This window comes from Cricetulus griseus, assembly GCF_003668045.3.
Source record: "Cricetulus griseus strain 17A/GY chromosome 1 unlocalized genomic scaffold, alternate assembly CriGri-PICRH-1.0 chr1_1, whole genome shotgun sequence".
NCBI classification, from domain to species: Eukaryota; Metazoa; Chordata; class Mammalia; order Rodentia; family Cricetidae; genus Cricetulus; species Cricetulus griseus.
The window spans coordinates 139,133,415-139,151,954 of record NW_023276807.1 but is presented as its reverse complement, the minus strand read 5'-3'; the positions used below and the strand labels follow the sequence as shown (position 1 = coordinate 139,151,954).

General features: G+C 39.8%; 1 protein-coding gene, 1 long non-coding RNA gene and 1 other non-coding gene across 5 annotated transcripts in view; 1 reads left to right on the top strand and 2 right to left on the bottom strand.

Annotated features, from left to right (window-relative positions):
- The window catches only part of LOC103158615, a 49,214-nt gene that overhangs the window by 13,845 nt on the left and 16,829 nt on the right, over window positions 1–18,540 (bottom strand). The window contains exons 4-5 of one of the 3 annotated variants that reach the window (XR_004772334.1): window positions 9,023–9,198; window positions 8,650–8,934 (exon numbers count right to left, since the gene is read on the bottom strand). The exons of 1 other annotated variant lie outside the window; for it this stretch is intronic. This is a non-coding gene — a long non-coding RNA (uncharacterized LOC103158615). Of the gene's footprint in view, window positions 1–8,649; window positions 8,935–9,022; window positions 9,199–13,601; window positions 17,223–18,540 lie in introns of those variants that run through there. One more of the 3 variants, XR_003480210.2, reaches the window with a different exon arrangement.
- On the bottom strand, window positions 4,522–4,594 carry Trnav-cac. The gene has a single exon. It is a non-coding gene; the product is annotated as a tRNA-Val (tRNA).
- Cnga1 (cyclic nucleotide gated channel subunit alpha 1) lies at window positions 4,880–17,519 on the top strand. The gene is made up of 8 exons (XM_027390852.2): window positions 4,880–4,986; window positions 5,777–5,875; window positions 7,850–7,912; window positions 11,543–11,584; window positions 11,673–11,783; window positions 12,581–12,688; window positions 13,891–13,997; window positions 16,105–17,519. The coding sequence occupies exons 1-8, from the start codon at window positions 4,880–4,882 to the stop codon at window positions 17,517–17,519; spliced, it is 2,052 nt and encodes a 683-aa protein (XP_027246653.1).

Sequence of the window (18,540 nt, the reverse complement as noted above, 5' to 3'; positions counted from 1 at the left end):
ATATTTGCTACTTCATGTTGTACAATGTGTTTTTCAGAGTTAATATTTTGATTATGTAGTTGTTAATGTTGAGAATATTGCTTTCTATAAATACATAGCACAAAATGGCACAGGTATGTTTTGGGCTATTTGAGAAATTGTTGGAAATTCTGTTTAAACCCCCAAGCCAGAGTCATTTAATTATTTTTTTATAAAATGAAACTGAACTCAGAATGGAAGCAATAATTATAAAAAACAACCCCTCCAAAAAAAAGCCAAAACCCCCAAATAACCAAGTATTCTGACATGACACAATCTAAAGATATGTTAACCTAATACATACTGAGGAACAACTGTAGAAAAATACTTCTTTTCCTGTAGGTAAGCCATTATGTTCTGATAGAGCAGAAAACTTTATATATGTATAGTAAAAACACTGTGATTCAAGGCAAACAGTAGTCTTGGATCTGAGCTGAGGTATTTTAGGCACTGTTTGTTGGTGCCTTGTGATGTGATAGCCTGTGCTATGCATACTGTACACACTGTGTATTGGGAACCAGGGCTGCAGTGGAGCCTCACCACGCAACTGCACGGCCAGAAACTGCTCACATTCGTTACACTTTGGATTCTGAACTAACTTTTTTTCTCGCACTGAGAATCTTTTCAGTGTTGCCATAAATTTTGTAACCCCCAACTTGTGTGCATCGGCTTCAGCAGTCTTAACAGAGTAGGGAGGGAAGACATATTCTGAATATGAGACGCAAATCCCATGGACTGGAGCCCAGGCTAAATCGAAAGGAGACAGCTAGCTGTGCAATAGCATTTGTCTTACTCGGCATCCTGAGGAAGACCAGCCTGTCCTCCACTGCTAAACAAATCCCGCCCTTCATTAAATTTCTTCATGTCAGCTGTTTTATCACAATAATGAGGAAAACAGCTAATCCACCTCTTATGGGTACTTTTTGTTGCAATTTTAATTTCAACACTGTAAATTTTAGAACTCAAAAATTTTATTTTTTAAAAACTGTTTCCATCTCTTAATTTTCTCAGAATATTAGAATATTATTTTTTAATGTTTGATTCAAACTAGTGGAATTTCTTTAAAAATGGTTATTTAAAATTCTCTTTCTGAGAGTCCCCCATGCTATTTAGTTTCTGGCACTTCAGTAAGTGAAGTCAAGGTTCTTGCTTGCACATGACTTTGAACTTAAAGGTTTGGTTACCTTGGGCTTTCTTACTTAGCTCTGTGCTAGGCTTGACTTGCATGTTCAGGAAGAATGAGAATACTAGAAAGATCAACCTGTTGCCATAGCCATCCTTTGGGACCAGGGTGGCTCCAGATATTGTGTTCATAATTATCTGCTTGTGATCTGGCACTACAAGATCTGTCTTGCTCTGGGAACAGTTAGTTACCATGGGAGGAGCTGCTTTAGGTTCCTTTATGACACACCAATGCCACAAATGCTAACAATCTGTACCACACCCCAGCCTACAGCTCTTCAAGAACAAAACAACACAGCATGTGGGTAGTCCCATAGATTGCCCAATGCCAAGGTAGGCTTGTGGGTTAAAAACACAACAACCAGCCACTAGTGATGCCAGCTAGAATTGAATTCTGTTAGACATGGAACACGTGTTTCTTTTAAAATTCAAGCTGCTCCAGAGAGTGGCAGAGGCATGGAGCTATTAGGATCTGGTGGGGTAAGGTATCACCATCCCAGCACTAAGTACCAGGTGTTTATTTATCACTCAAAATTTCTCCTTTATGTCTTTAGCTTCTTGATAAGTAATCAAGATAATTCAGTCATAGCAAGTGATATCATTTCTGTAATAAAAACAAACACAGAGATTAGAGGAATGGCTCAGCAGTTAAGAGCACTTGCTGTTCTTGCAGAGGACCCAGGTTTGGTTCCCAGCACCATATCAGGTGGCTTTCCTGTGGCTCCTGTTCCAAGGAATTGGATGACCTCTGGATTCTGTAGGCATCTGTCTGCATGTACACGAGTACATAAACTCACGCAAACACACATACAAAGGCATACCTTTCAACATTTTTACACTTTTAAAATATTTTTATTTGAAATAGAATTACATCACTGCCTCCCTCCAGCCCCTCCAGTTACCTTCCCTTGAATCCCTCTCATGCCCCTCAAGTTCATTGCCTAGTCAAATCTATGTTCAAACTCTATGTTCAGGGGAGACTCTGCCTCCATATATAGGGTGGAGAGGAATCAAGGAAGGAGCCTGGCATCAATCTTTGGCCTCCATATTCATGTTCACCCATGCATGTACACATACATATTAACATACTCATACAAACACACATAGACACATCATATACACAGACATAATAAAAAAGAATGTTAGTGGCCAGACATTTCTGCTGCAGTTTGAAGATGTGCATATTGTTTTCCATAATTTATGGCAAAGTTTTCTACTAGTCTAAACTTTCTTCTTGTTCTCCTTTTATATTCTCACCACCTAATCTCCTTCCTTACTCTCATTTTGACAGTGTTTCACAGCATTCTGTGTACTGACAGTTGAGAAAAGAATTTGCTCATTTCCAAAAACTAGATGGCACTCCAGCTCTTCTCTACCCGCCTTCTCCTCTCCTTCTTAGTTATAAATTGCCCAATTTAAAGGTAGAAATTCACAAAAAAGCTGTTTGCCTGTGGCTTTGCAGCTACCAGAACAGGCCCAAGCTTTATGTGGGGCTCCCACCAGAGTCACCACCTCAGCAGACTAGGTTTTCTTTTCTTTTCTTTTCCCCAAGCCTCTGAGTGAGTTTGGGCTTTTCCTGCTGTAGCCTCTCTAAAACAGTCTCCAGCAGCCACCCAAACTCCAGAAGCACCTTGGCTCCAAATGCCACCCAAATTATCCACTCTAGCCTGGCTAGCTCTGTTGATAGAGCATGAGACTCTTAATCTCAGGGTCATGGGTTCAAGCCCCATGTTGGGTGCCAATATGTAGCATGAATAATAAAAACCCAGAGACAGATATTGGTGTTCAAGCTGAATATCAGAAAAGCAAAGCAGTTAGCCACTAGAGAGTTCTTACATCTACCAAGGTTGGGTGATCCTGTCCTCAGTGTGACTGCAGACTGAATATGGACTGAGACCCTGAGCTTATATTCTTATATTATATTATATATATATTATATATATAATATTATAATATATATATTATATTATATATATTCTTATATTATATTATAGTCTTATATTCCTCTCTAGTGCTGGGATTAAAGGTGTGCACCACCACTGCCCAGTTTCTATGGTTAACTAGTGTGGCTGCTGGGATTAAAGGAACCACCACTGCCTGATCTCTATGGCTGTGGCTAGCTTTGCATTCTGATCTTCAGGCAAGCTTTATTAGATCATAAACAAAATATTACCACAAGGACCTCATGGTCATTGCAAATCTTGGGATAATAGACTCCAGGCCAATCCCAAGCAGGGTTCCTAAACAGTACCCCAGACCTGGCCCACAGAAGAGCTTTTCCCTCTCTCAGGGAAGTTAGTGGGAAAGTTGCCACTGGAGCTCGTTATACAGGAATGTGTCACCTAAACTGTGAGCCAGAGTTCGGGGCACCACTTATGCTGCTGCCAGATCTGAGAGGCTATGCATTCTTTTATATGCCCCCCCCCCCAAGTATAAACTGAATTGCCCGCTCTTAGGACCTAGAGCACTGGTGACAGACTGGCCAGGGATTTCTGCCTTAGAAAACCCAATGGTTCGTTTGTCTATTCTTGCTGGCTGTGTTGTTTTTGTCTCACTTCTGTTTTCCAAGTATCATAGATGCACATATGACTGGTTATTCCTCAAAGACATTGAGAATCTGAACTGCACAGGAGTCTGGGAAATGCAGATACTTTTAGTTCATTCTGTCTTTGTGGACCACAAAAGCACATTGTAAAGGGAGTGGATTGGATACTGTGGGCCATCACCATTTTTAACTTCCAACAACTGTTCCAAAAATCACTATAAATTTACCAAATTTTAATAGCTTCCGAGGAAAAGTTATGTGAGTATAGTTTTTTAAATTTAAGAATAAGACTTGGGGCTAGAAATAGAACTCAGTGATGGAGAACGTGCCTAACATGTGTAAGGGTCTAAGTTCTACTCATAACATCAAAGAAACAGTAACATGTCCCCACCACAGAAAACAAAATAGGATTTGTTCAGTGAGTAGCTGTTTCTTGAATGTCTACTATAAGCCAAGCACTCTGCCAATGTGACAAAGGTGTAGCTGTGAAGATGGAATGCATGTTGGTTTAGCAGATGAGAGAATTATTTCAATGTGTGTATATTGCTATAGCAGAGAAGGGGGGGGGATGTGGTCAGTTTTCTTTTCTTTCTTTTTTTTTTTTTTGTTTTTTGTTTTTTGAGACAGGGTTTCTCTATGTAGCTTTGGAGCCTATCCTGGCACTTGCTCTGGAGACCAGGCTGGCCTCGAACTCACAGAGATCTGCCTGCCTCTGCCTCTCAAGTGCTGGGATTAAAGGTGTGCGCCACCAACGCCTGGCCAAAATCTGAGATTGCTGTTTCTTCCTGGTTTCGAACCGGGGACCTTTCAAGTGTGAGACGAACATGATAACCACTACACTACAGAAACCAGCTGGCCAGTTTTCTTAAGGATGTAGAGTCCTTGCATTGGGCTTGAAAGATGGGTAGAGATGGGGTGCATGGGCAAAGGCACAGAGGTGTGGAACAGGTGACTCAGTTGAAGAACCACAGCTTGAACACTCAGTTGAAGAACCACAGCTTGAACACTTTTTCCTCCTCATTGAAGCTGTGTTGTCACAGCATAGCCCCTGTTGTGTGAATCGGGGTTATACATGTAAACATAAAAAAACTTCTCATTAACAAGCTTTGTTTTTTCTCAGATATTAAACTAACCATGAAGACAAGTATTATCAGTACGTGGCATTCCTTCGTAAATATCCCCAATGCGATTGTACCGGCTATGGAAAAGGAAATCCGGCACATGGAAAATGGAGCATGCAGGTGATCTATGCACCTCTCACATGTTTTTAATGCAAGCCCCTTTTTATTTTTAAAACTTATCTAGGTTTGATTTCAATTTATCTTTGTAATTTGTATCCTTAAAATTCATATTTAGTGCCAGGATAGGCTCCAAAGCTACACAGAGAAACCCTGTCTCGAAAAACCAAAAAAAAAAAAAAAATCATATTTAATTTAGTGAATTTATACTTTGGGACAGCATAACTTGTCTATCTCATGAAGAATATGACGATGGGTAGTTTATGGAAGCACCTATGACTGTGACAAATACTTCTTTACTCATAAATAGGGCTTTCCCTCATGGGAAATATAGAATCCAAATAGATGACATTGCTATACATAAATGTGAAAAGGTATATAGAATATGAAATCTAATAATATAATTTAAAATAGTTACCCGTAAGTGAATAGAATATGTGTGCGTGATAGAATTTCCTTTTAATGGAAGGAAATATCAGGAAGTGGCAGTTCATTCGCATGCATAAAATAACCTAAAATTAGATACTCCAGTTCAAATTGGATAAACATTGACATGGACCAGTGCATCAAACAACAGTGAAGTGGAAGGTCTAGAGTATGTATATTCCTAGCCTTCACTGGGCACACACTCTGTAGAACGCTATGCTCCTTCCTCATTCTAACTGAGCATGTGGATTGGTCTGAAGAGGGGTGAAAAGTGATGGAGTGAGGGCTCACCTGGTTGAGCGGTGGCCTTCCTCTAAGCTGGTTAAAACATGAATCCTACTCACCTCTGCTTCCCTTTGAATGGCAGCTCCTTTTCTGATGACGACAATGCCTCTCTGTCTGAAGCAGAGAGTGAGGACTCTTTCTTTAGAAACAGCTCACACAGAAGGCAAGGACCATCCCAGAGGTGAGCAGGGTCATCCACCCTCCAGAATGTGTCTTTTAAATGTCACTTAAATGAAAAACTTCTGTTCCTTCTACAGAGTGGCTTGACAATTGCTCTTGACAATGAGATACTTTGCAAGATCTCATGAGTACCTTGTTATTTCTGTTCCTTACATCTGTCCTCTCTTGGAAAACTGCTGATATCTAATTACTGATGGCAACAGGGTTTCCAGACATAAATATGCCCCATCATGTTCCCTAAAACTAATGCCTGTTCTTCAGAAACTTGCCCCATTACTTTCTTGGACCTGAACCTGCAGGAATAAGGGTCCTGAACATTGGGACATCAAGTAAGAGGACCAGGGATGGGAAATAGAGATGATAAATAGGGAAGACAAAAGCAATAAATGGGGCCAGGTGGTCTTGCACAAGCTGATGACTTATGCCAAGCAAGTTTATTAAGAAGTACAGTATTGACATCAGAGACAGGCAGGCAGACATCATAGACAGGCAGATATCATAAACAGCAGAGATGATAGACAGGCAGACATGAAAGACAGACAGACAGACATCATACACAGGCAGACATCATATACAGGCAGACATCATAGACAGGCTGACATCATAGACAGGCTGACATCATAGACAGGCTGACATCACAGACAGCAGACATCATAGACAGGCAGGCATCATAGACAGGCAGACATCACAGACAGCTTAACATCACAGACAGGCAACATAGAAATATAGACATCATTGACAACAGACATCAAAGACAGGCCGACATCATAGGTAGGCAGATATCATAGACAGACAGACCTCATAGACAGACAGACACCATAGGTAGACCTCCTAGACAGCAGACATCATAGACAGAATGACATCATAGACAAGCAGATATCATACACAGGCAGACATCATATACAAGCACACATCATATACAGGCAGACATCATAGACAGGCAGACATCATAGACACGTAAACATCACACACAGTGGACTGAAAAAAAAAGAAGTACAGCATTATATATACTATTTGCATATAGCATTATATATACTATTTGCAGGAAGAAAATAGCCAAGGACAACAGAGAGCTAAATTAGACATTGTTGGCAAAGAGCACAGGATACAGATATAGCTGTCTCAGGACTGATAATCACAACCCAGGGGGAAGAGCTGGGTCTTCAGATATTACAATCTTGACTCCTTTGAGGCACTGGCTCCAGTCTTAGAATTGTCTTGCCAAGTCTGTTCCTGGACAATGACAGAGAACTAAAGACTCTTTTGTCTTTTCATCAGGGCCTCTTAGAAAGTCTTGGGTGGGTCTGGCTCCCCATATTCCCTTGATTTCCTGTTTCTTTTGAATTCATACTTCAGAGTCCTGGAGCAACTACATATGAGAGGGTGGGCTATCATTATCTAAACTGCTGTATCTGGTAGAGCCTACTCCCAGGAAACACAGTGTGATATCAGAAAAGTATATAATGTCCATAGGGGAACTAAAGCAATCATGTTCAAATACAGACCCTGAAGCCATTGAGGGTTGAAGGAATGTAGTATAGTATGGATCAGGAGTTCCAATCCTATGCAATCTATTTTACTTTTAATTATCTTTTCTCCTCTTTTTATTTCTTCCTGTGACTAACAATAGCTTTCCATTGCATTTCTTTGAAGTATTTATTCACCCTCTTTTTGACTTCTATGACTATCTGGGGTCTTTTGGTGGAAGTCAGTGCCATCCATCTTGGTTCACTCAAGGCCAAAGATGACACTAAGTTTTGGTATGCACCTTGACCAATAGCCATTTACTAGCCACTTTGATTCAGTGTGCTGGTTTATGGCAAGCTGTGCTTCACAGATGTTCTGTTCTTTTTAAATAGTAATCTGGGCAATGTTATGGAGGAAGTAGAAAACTGTAAGTCATTTTTTTAAGGCAGTTTGCTAACCATGAACATGGTGACCATTGTGCTCTCACTGTGTGTTTTTCCTTTTCCAGGGAACAGTACTTGCCAGGTACTATGGCTCTTTTTAATGTTAACAACAGCAGCAACAAAGACCAGTAAGTACATCTGTGGAAGAAAATGAAAGCAAGTAAAAAACTAGCAATATCCAAATTTGAGATATAGCTAATACTTGGCACTTGAACTAATTTAATAGAGATGACGTTCTATTATTTATGTTTGCTAAAATGCAGCTGCTTCCTATTAAAATAGTATATATATATATATATATATATATATATATATATATTATTCATTTACTTGAATATGTTTTTTAAAGGTCTACGTTATATATGCAATTGCCCTTCCTTAGGACAGAACAGACGACAAAGGTCATGAAACACTGAACCAATGTACCTTGTGCCACATTCTTCAGGAGGCAGCCTCTGAGATAGAGTCTGTGTACAAATATTTATGGGATGTGCCCTTTGGAGTGACATCTGCAAGCGATTTAGGGGTGGCAGAATTAATTGGGCAGAGGGGGACAGCGATTTCAGAGGATAGGTTTGCTCTTATGGGAGTTTTGGAGCATAGATATGTTTTCAAATTTGTGTCACACTCAGCTAATAGAAGCAGGCCTTTGCAGTCACACACAGTAATTCACTAAGAACAGCCCTAGAAAGCTGGAAGATAAGTTTTAAAATGGTGGTTTCCTTCTTCCAGGCCTTCTTTCCAAGGGATAGGAGAAACTGAATTGTCAGCAACTAATTCTTGGTGGGTGGAGAACGCACACCTGAAGCCTGTGTGTAATTGTAGCCTCACAGCCCACCTGTGTGTGCCCTGCTCACATCCACTCTTTTAGCTAGAAAACTATGGGGCTGCCCTTGCCCAGGGTTCTGGATGTTCTTTTGTCCTGCTGAAGCATGTGAGAGGAAGGTCAACGGGATGCACAAAGATCTCTGACAACTTTTTGCTTTTGAGGTTTACACAGAAACTCCTTACCTACTTTTATTCATTTGAGAGCCCTCTCATCATTTGTGCAGAACTTCTTCCAGTCTAGGGAAATGCAGACATTTAGCTGCTCACCATGCCTTCCTTGGGATGTGGCTACTAGACTTGTCCATTCACTATCAAAGATGGGCTGGGGAATTCCAAAAGATACCATATAGGATCATGGGCCTGTCAGATGCTTTTCTACCTTTTCAGTGCATAGCAGCAGCACTACCTACTTTTGATGATCAGCATCATAAACTTTCCAGTCTGGTGATTCTTCTCTGCCAATTGGTTTCTTGGAATGAGGAGTCCAAAGTTGCCAGGGAGTAGTCATAGATTAATGTTTAATGGAACTGTAACTGTGCTCTTTGCCAGAGTGTAGATGTTCTCTCATCAAAGAGGATCTCTAGAACTACAAAACCTAGATGTTCAGGGCTGGGGAGTGTACTTTCCCTATGTAAAGTACCCCAATTAAACACCTTGGTTCCTAGACCTGTGCATTCTATTCATGTATAGGCACAGAGCACCACCTAATGACCGTTCTTTCCTCGTTTTGCATATAATATCCTGGATTATAGTAACTCATCTTCCAGGAATCTGCACTCCATAGCAGCATTTCAGGGGTGCCTTCTGAAGCTCACTCCATACCTGTAACATGTCAGAAACTTCTGAGTGGAGCAGCATACGATAGGACCATTGGATTCCAAACTTATTATCTATGCTGGCTAGTTTTATGTCAGCTTGACACAAGCTATAGTCACTGGAAAGAATGGAGCTTCATTTGAGAAAATGCCTCCATAAATGTGGCCTATAGGGTATTTTCTTATTTAATGATTGGCGTTGTGTGTGTGTGTGTGTGTGTGTGTGTGTGTGTGTGTGTGTGTGTGTGTGTGTGTGTGTGTGTGTGATGGGAGGAGTCCATTATGGATGGTGCCATTACTGGGCTTGTGGTGCTGGGTTCTATAAGAAAGCCATAGGAAGCAAGTCAGTAAGCAGCACCCTTCCATGGCTTCTGCATCAGATACTGCCTCCAGGATCCTGTTCTGCTTGAGTTCCTGTCCTGATTCCCTTTGATGATGAACAGTGACGTGGAGGTGTAAGCCAAATAAACTCCTTTTTTTTTTTTGAGACAGGGTTTCTCTGTGTAGCTTTGGAGTCTATCCTGGCACTCACTCTGTAGACCAGGCTGGCCTTGAACTCACAGAGATCTGCTTGACTCTGCCTCCAAAATGCTGAGATTAAAGGCGTGTGCCACCACACTGCCTGGTGCCAAATAAACTCTTTCCTCCCTGTCTAGTTTTTTGGTCATGGTGTTTCATCACAGCAATAGTAACCCTAACTAAGACAGTATCCAATTCCACATTTCTTTTTCTATAAAGTAGACCCGAAGTGATGCTGCAAAGTATTCTGTAAGGTGGGTCATAATTTATAAACACCTAAACAATGATACTTGTCAAGTTTGCATATATATATATATATATATATATATATATATCAATACAAATCAGCATCAACAGATTTGATGTCCTTTCTCTGTTGGCAAGGATCCAATGAAGTTAATCTGCCATCAAGTGACTGCTTTCCTTAAGAGCTAAACATGGGACTTACATTATAATGGCAATGCTACATATGTAATTCAAATGTTCTGTAACTGGAAGGCTGGATGGTCAACACCAGCCTCAGTGAGCTGGAGGCCATCCGTGTGTGTGAGCAAACATGGCCTTTATTTTTGTTGCTATGGAAGCTGTATTCATACCCACATTGTGCCAGCACTCGGGATGCCACAATGAAGGCTGGATTTATCAGCTAGCTGAATCATGCAGTCTTACTTAGTTCTTCCCTGACATAGCATACAAAGATTTTCAAACATTGTGCCCATGAGTCTGTTAGTTTGCCTTTCCCCTAGAACTACTTTGCCTGATCATCCAGTTTTTTTCCCATGTAGATCCTTAACCAATCAGTTAAGGGCCTTTGCAAGTTTTCACATATTAAGTTAGTCATATTTTTTTTCATAGAAAGTGAGTGGCTGAATGGTACTTGAAGCTGTGCCACTGGGGAGATTAATGCCACCTGTCGATGGTTGCATGGTATAGATATAGCCTACTTGGTGTTTCCAACCCAACCTATCTATGATCTATGCCCCAACAGCAACTCCTAAAAAGAAACTACATATATAACTGTTGGTAGGCAGTGAGGGGTGGGTGCTGATCCACCTTCTCAGCAGCTAATTTGTTCCCTGTGGTTTACGTTGCATCTCAGATCTACTATTTGATCATATTCTGGATTACTGTCCAACCTCAAGACCTGATTGAATGACCAAAGGTCTTTTTACTATTCATGAAAAAAATGCTGTCATCAAGATTATTTCCTTGAAAAAGAATTCATGACATTTTCTTGAGATTCTTGATATTTTAATTTAAGATTATATGTGAACAGTATCAAAAGCTTAAAATAAAAAAACATTATTTTATATATTAGAAGTCTGGATGTTCATTTGGAAGCTGTTATTTCTTAACTAGTGAATTTCTTTACATAATAACTTAGTCTGTCCTTTTTGACTTTTGTTTTCTGTTAACCTGGACATGTTTCGCTTATCTGTCTGGATGCCTGTTTGATTTTAGCCACCCTTTTGGATTTTGGGTATTGTGGCAGAACTTTGTGTGCAAGGCTGAGAATCTTTGCTCAATGGAGAGGAAAGTAGAAAGAAACTGGGGTTGAAGTAATGTGATTATGTGACAGATGCTGTTTTTCTTTAGAGACCCAAAAGAAAAAAAGAAAAAGAAAAAGGAAAAGAAGAGGTAAGCCAGACTTTGCATGAATGCCCCTATATGTTTCTCTGCCTTGTATTATTTGCATATGGTAACAATGCATACTCAACTTTTCCAGCAAGGCAGATGATAAAAATGAAAATAAGAAGGACCCAGAGAAGAAAAAGAAGAAGGACAAGGAAAAAGAGAAGAAAAAGAAGGAAGAGAAAAGCAAAGATAAGAAAGAAGAGTAAATATTTTTTTAATTGGCATAGCAAACAGACATGGACTTGTAATGGGTTTTAGGTATAGGAAAAATTTCCCAAAGCATAGGAAAGTCTTTGTAGCAAAGAGCCCTAGGTAAAGGCAAATGCCCTTAGATACTTAAGAACAAACATTTGGTATAAACTGCTATCAAAAGAGATTGAAAACTTTCTTCTAGGGTCCTTAAAAATAGCAAGTATGAATTTTCTAATTAAGGATTTTTGCTGCATTGGCTAATTCTCTCTCACAAGCATCGCTGAAGGAAAAACTTCCCATTAAATATTGAGGTTAATGATCCCAGGGTACCTAGGAGCTCATCAGTCTGTAAAGACCAAAACAAAAACTTTGTAATCTCATTAACATTTTGGAGTAGTTCACAGCCAATTCGATTCCCGATAGGAGAAGGGAATTGATGGCAAAGTCACCATTCTATCAACCTTAACCTTAGGATGGTTGGAAAAGCTATAGTTTTCAGTGATTTGTGTCACTATTTGCACTAAGTGGTTGTGGGTAGAACTGACAGCATCATTGTAGTAAATATAGGGCTTTAATAAAATTCTAACATATAGTTCAATGTAGGACTGGTGATTTAGCTATTCATCCTTCACTAACTAACTAGTTTTTTTTATAGTGAATATAATTATTGAGCTAATCTTCCTAAGTCAAGGGGATACATCTTCTACTATATTAATCACAGGTGATGGTTATAACCATGTTTGATATGGTAAATACAAATATTCCTGATTCTTAATAATTTTCCTCTTTATTTCTAACTGTTGCCAGGGAGAAGAAAGAAGTCGTAGTTATTGATCCTTCAGGAAACACATACTACAATTGGCTGTTTTGTATCACTTTACCTGTGATGTACAACTGGACGATGATTATTGCAAGGTTTACATATATATTTTTTTCTGTGGATTTCAAAACACTTAGAAGTCTACTGCCAACATACTTTGACCTAGGACTCTTTGAGGCAAACTTCTTTTCCCTACATCATGTTGGAAAAAGTGGCTGACTGATTTTCAGTGTATTTTCCTGAGGATGTCTTTGATTCTCAATGTACTTAGACAGACAATCCTGGAATAGGATGGGGATGAGAGCACAAGGGTTCTTTCAAACTTCTGATTGTTCCTTCATGGAATTCAGTCATTGGGAAAGACTATAGTTCTTGGCTTATCAGAAGAAAAATATTGTCCATATGGAAAACAATAAAAGATCTGGTATTCTTTTAGAAACATCTCAGTTGTTCAAGTGTAGGAACATTTTTTTTTAAACTTTTGGCTACAGATAGAGAATACAAACTTTGTGATCACTGAGTTTTACCCAGTGAGATTTGACTTTAGCTTTAAGCCATTTATTATTTTATGTATCTATGTGGGGTATTTTGTGAGGGTGCACAATATAATGCATATGTGTATAGAGACCAGAAGTCAGCCTTGTGTGTCCTCAGGATGATATCTACTTTATATTTTGAGATAGAGTCTCTAACTGACCTGGAACTTGCCAATATGATTAAGCTGGCTGGACAGTGAAACATGGGGGTATGTTCCTCTCTGCTTCTCTAGAGCTGGGATGATGAGCATGTGCCAACATGGCAGTTTTGCTGTTGCTAACGTGGGTTCTGAGGATTGAATTCAGATCCTCATGCTTGCACAGCAAACACCTTACCAATGGGAGTATATTCCCAGCTGAAACAATTTATTCTTTGTTGTTGTTGTTTGACATGAGATTTCTCTGTGCAGCTCTGGCTGTCCTGGAACTCTCTCTGTAGATCAGGCTGGCCTTGAACTTAGAGATCCTCCTCTGCTTCCCAAGTGCTAGGATTAAAGGTATGAGGAACCATGCCCAATTAATTCTTATATGATGTCTATACAAACCCAACCAGTATTGATGGAAAAGATGTTAGAATTGAGAAGTGTGAGGAAACTAATCAAAACCATCAAAGGAAGGATTTTGGAAAGCTGTGATTGATAAAAATGTATTCTAAAGACCCTTCTTTAGCATGTTGTATGTCTCACCATGAAAACACAAAGGGGTCTTTTATTTAAATTTGTCTCCACTTCATTTTATTTATACATTGTTTTCTTTTATAGAGCATGTTTTGATGAACTTCAGTCTGATTACCTAGAATACTGGCTCATTTTTGATTACATATCGGACATAGTCTACCTTGTTGATATGTTTGTACGAACAAGGACAGGTAGGTGTGCTCTGCTTTGGGTCTTCTGAAATTTCTTGCTTTTATCTCTACCATATAATGAAATTTCTATACCTAACTGTTCTTCAAGGTAAACTCACAACCTCAGTTTAAAACACCAGTGACATGTTCCCACTTGTTGCTAGGACACCTTAATTTTTTTAACTTTTACTTTTATTTTATGTATATGGGTGTTGTGCCTGCATGTGTGTCTGTGTACTATGTGCATACAATACCCAAGAAGGCATGAAGAGGGTGTCAGATCCCCTAGGCCTGGAGTTATGGACTGTTATGAGCTGCCATGTGGGTGCTGGGGATTGAACTCAGGTCCCCTGGAAGAGCAGCCAGTTCTAAGTAACCTTCTGAGTGTGAATTAGTAGTTTTCCTCCATCCATCGCTTCTCGGCCTTTTGGCTAAGATCAAGTGCAGTAGTTTTCCTCCATTATCCTAGTCATTGGGTTTATTCAAGGCAGAAGAATAAAGAACCAAAATATTTAGTAAATCTCAGTGGATAAAGGGCAATTGCTGCCATACATGGAGGTACTTTAAAAGGCACAAAGAAGCGTCTTGGTTAATTTAAGTTGTCAAAGTAGTCAGTAGCAAGCCTAAGCTATTGGTTGATCTTTTATAATTAATAGGTCTCCATGTATTTATTTGGGAGCTGGCTGGTAGGACAGAGAAAGTCTGACTACATTGCTCCCTAAATGTCAGTGCAGTGCTCAGTTGCCAGAGCTTGTTTGCAGCTCCTCCACTGTAGGATAAGAATCAAACTCCTTTCCTCATACAAGGCTTCAACACACAAGGCCTGCAGTAACAGCCCAGAAGATCCTAGGTGAAGAAGGGCAGACTGGAGGACAATAGTAAGATGTGAAAAGGCAGTCTGAAGAGAGATTCATATTTTACACTGAAGGTGAAACACATGGCACAGTGAGATAATAGGGCAGGTACTCATACTCTGACAGCAGGCCTAGGAGTCTGTCAGGGAATAGCCTGAGTTATTAAGCATCTACAACACCAGCTACAATTTCATTGGTTCTAAAGCTAATCAGAGTTAGTGATTAAGAGCTGGGTCTCATGAGTCTCTTCCTGAATTCAGATGTCAGAGACACGACTCAACTTTAGTTTCTGATCAAATAGCTATCCATTAGGGTTCCCACAATCCCTTCTTAGGCCCAGCTATTGGCTAGCATGGCTCACCGAACCCCCCAAAACCACATTTGATAGTTTATTCTATTAATAAAGGATGTGATTAAAAAGTATAGATGAACAGGTAGATGCAGAGGTCCAGAGTACAAGTGTGGAAGGACTTGCCAGCAGGAGCTTTTATCCTCATAGAGTTGGGTTATGACATCCTTCTAATACCCTACATTGGCCCTCTTACTTAGATGCCCTCTCACCACCATAGTCAATGATTTTTTTATGGAAGGCTTTATCATATAGTGATAACAGAATATTAAGTTCCTCTCCAGCTTCTCCTCCCCTGGAGGAAGTGGGGATGGAGGCTGAAAATGTCAAGTTTGTAAACAATGTTTTTGGTGACCAGTCCCATCTAAGAGTGTATAAAAAGTTGGCTCATAGAACAAAGACACTCTTACTAACCAAGGAACTCAAAGCACTCTGGACTTCTGCATCTGGAGCTGAGGCCAAGACCAAATATGAGAACAAAAGATACAACTAGCACTTTGGTTTCTCAGGAAATCATAAGGATTTTAACAGAAGTGTACCAGAAATTGAGGACAGGAGCCATATGTGTAACTTATAATTATACTTTAGAATATAAATGCAATTCATCAAATAAATGATTTTACCTGAATGGGTAAAATCATATATCAATCAATCAATCAATCAATTAATCAATCACTCTATATATCTACCTATTTATCTATCTGTGTATTACTTTTACACTAAAAAGTGTCAATTTTCTATTTTTATAATAGACTCTTCTATAATCACACATAGGATTGGTCTTAGGAGTTATTGTATAACTGAAGGTATACTTACTGAAAAGTATTCTTATTTTGCCCCAAACAAAGCTAATAGTTACTACAGAAAAAAAAACACAGTGGCATAGCAAGCAGAAACAGTCTGGCTTTTCTCTTTTCTCTTGTAGGTTATCTGGAACAAGGATTGCTAGTGAAAGACAAGATAAAACTCATAGAGAAGTATAAAGCAAACTTGCAGTTTAAACTTGATGTTCTGTCAGTGGTCCCAACTGATCTGCTGTATTTCAAGATGGGGTGGAACTATCCAGAAATTAGGTTAAACCGGCTACTAAGGATCTCTCGAATGTTTGAGTTCTTCCAGCGGACAGAAACAAGGACCAACTATCCGAACATCTTTAGGATTTCCAACCTCGTCATGTACATTGTCATTATTATCCACTGGAATGCTTGTGTGTACTACTCCATCTCGAAGGCTATTGGATTTGGGAATGACACATGGGTCTACCCTGATGTTAATGACCCTGAGTTTGGCCGTTTGGCTAGAAAATATGTCTATAGCCTTTATTGGTCTACACTGACTCTGACAACCATTGGTGAAACTCCACCTCCTGTGCTGGATTCTGAGTATGTCTTTGTGGTGGTTGACTTCTTAATTGGAGTTTTGATTTTTGCCACCATTGTCGGTAACATAGGTTCCATGATTTCCAATATGAATGCAGCCAGGGCAGAATTTCAAGCAAGAGTTGATGCTATCAAACAATACATGAATTTCCGAAATGTGAGTAAAGATATGGAAAAGAGGGTTATTAAATGGTTCGACTACCTGTGGACCAACAAAAAAACAGTTGATGAGAAAGAGGTCTTAAGATACCTGCCTGACAAACTAAGGGCAGAAATTGCTATCAATGTTCATTTAGACACATTGAAAAAGGTACGAATCTTTGCTGACTGTGAAGCTGGTCTGTTGGTGGAGTTGGTGTTGAAACTACAACCCCAGGTGTACAGTCCTGGAGATTACATATGCAAGAAAGGGGACATTGGGCGAGAGATGTACATCATAAAAGAAGGCAAACTTGCTGTGGTAGCCGATGATGGAATCACACAGTTTGTGGTGTTGAGTGATGGCAGCTACTTCGGTGAGATCAGCATTCTCAATATCAAAGGCAGCAAGGCTGGCAACCGCAGGACAGCCAATATTAAAAGCATTGGCTACTCAGACCTGTTCTGCCTCTCAAAAGATGACCTCATGGAAGCTCTGACGGAGTACCCAGATGCCAAAACTATGCTGGAGGAAAAAGGGAGGCAGATCTTAATGAAAGATGGTCTACTGGATGTAAACATTGCAAATCTGGGCAGTGACCCTAAAGACCTGGAAGAGAAGGTCACGAGAATGGAGGGGTCAGTCGACCTCCTGCAAACACGATTTGCCCGCATCTTGGCTGAATATGAATCGATGCAGCAGAAACTCAAGCAAAGATTAACTAAGGTGGAGAAATTTCTGAAACCACTTATTGAAACAGAATTTTCAGCTCTTGAAGAGCCTGGAGGAGAGAGTGAGACCACAGAGTCTCCACAGGACTGAAAAGCTGGACATCAGCGGAAACATGCACATCTCAGAATCTTTTTGAGCGCTTGACTAGAGACAACTGAAAACTGGAAGAAAAAAGATTCATCTGGGAAATTTTTCTAACAGAAAAATGTGTGTAGATGGGTGGCGTAAGTCCATTGTTCAGTACCACAATTAAAGAAACATCTAACCCTGGGATTTTTTTCACAATGGGTCGTGTGCAAGGACATGAATTGACTACCATGTCTGTGTCAGGATCCGTTTTTTCCCCTCACAGATGCTCCTTTTCTGTAATAATCTTTGTAAAAATGAATTATATGTCTCACTTTCAAGCCACTTGCATTGTTGAGGGATCACATGCATTCAGGTGTAAGTGTGTACACTGTGCTTGAGATGGTGTTTTATGAAGAATTAGAAGGCAATAAAGTGAAATTGATCATAAAACCAGAGTAAATGTGATTTGTTTGGTGACTAAGAAGGGAATAAGTAGCGTCTTGCAGAGCTTCTGGTCCCTTTAAGGATATTTGACTTTGTTGTAATATAAGTTTGGGTGACTGAGGGAAATTTCTTATGATAGAAGCATAATAAATCAGATTTTACGATACGAAAATATATGTGCACATGAGTATTACAATGTTCATTGACATCACAAGATGATGTAGGAATCTTTTCATGTTACATTTAAGGAGGTCTCAGAGTATTAAGGCTTGACAACAGTGGCTGTTACCTTCCTTTTCTGTCCTTAGAACTAAGTAAGAAAAATGGACAAATGCAATACTGTTGGATGACTAACCAGGGCAAGTGTCATGTCAGAAAAGGGGACCTGAATGTTATATGGACCAGTAAGAAGCTTCTTGGAAATGCAGAATAGCAAGGTTTTACCTCAGTGGCAGAGCGCTTGTTTAGTGAGTACATGGCCCTGGGTTCTACTGCTAACATTAGAGAGCAGAGGTGAAAAGAGGGAGAGGAGGAGGAGGGGGAGAAAGAGGAGGAAACAATCCTTTAACCTATACATTGTACCTTTGCAGTCCTACAT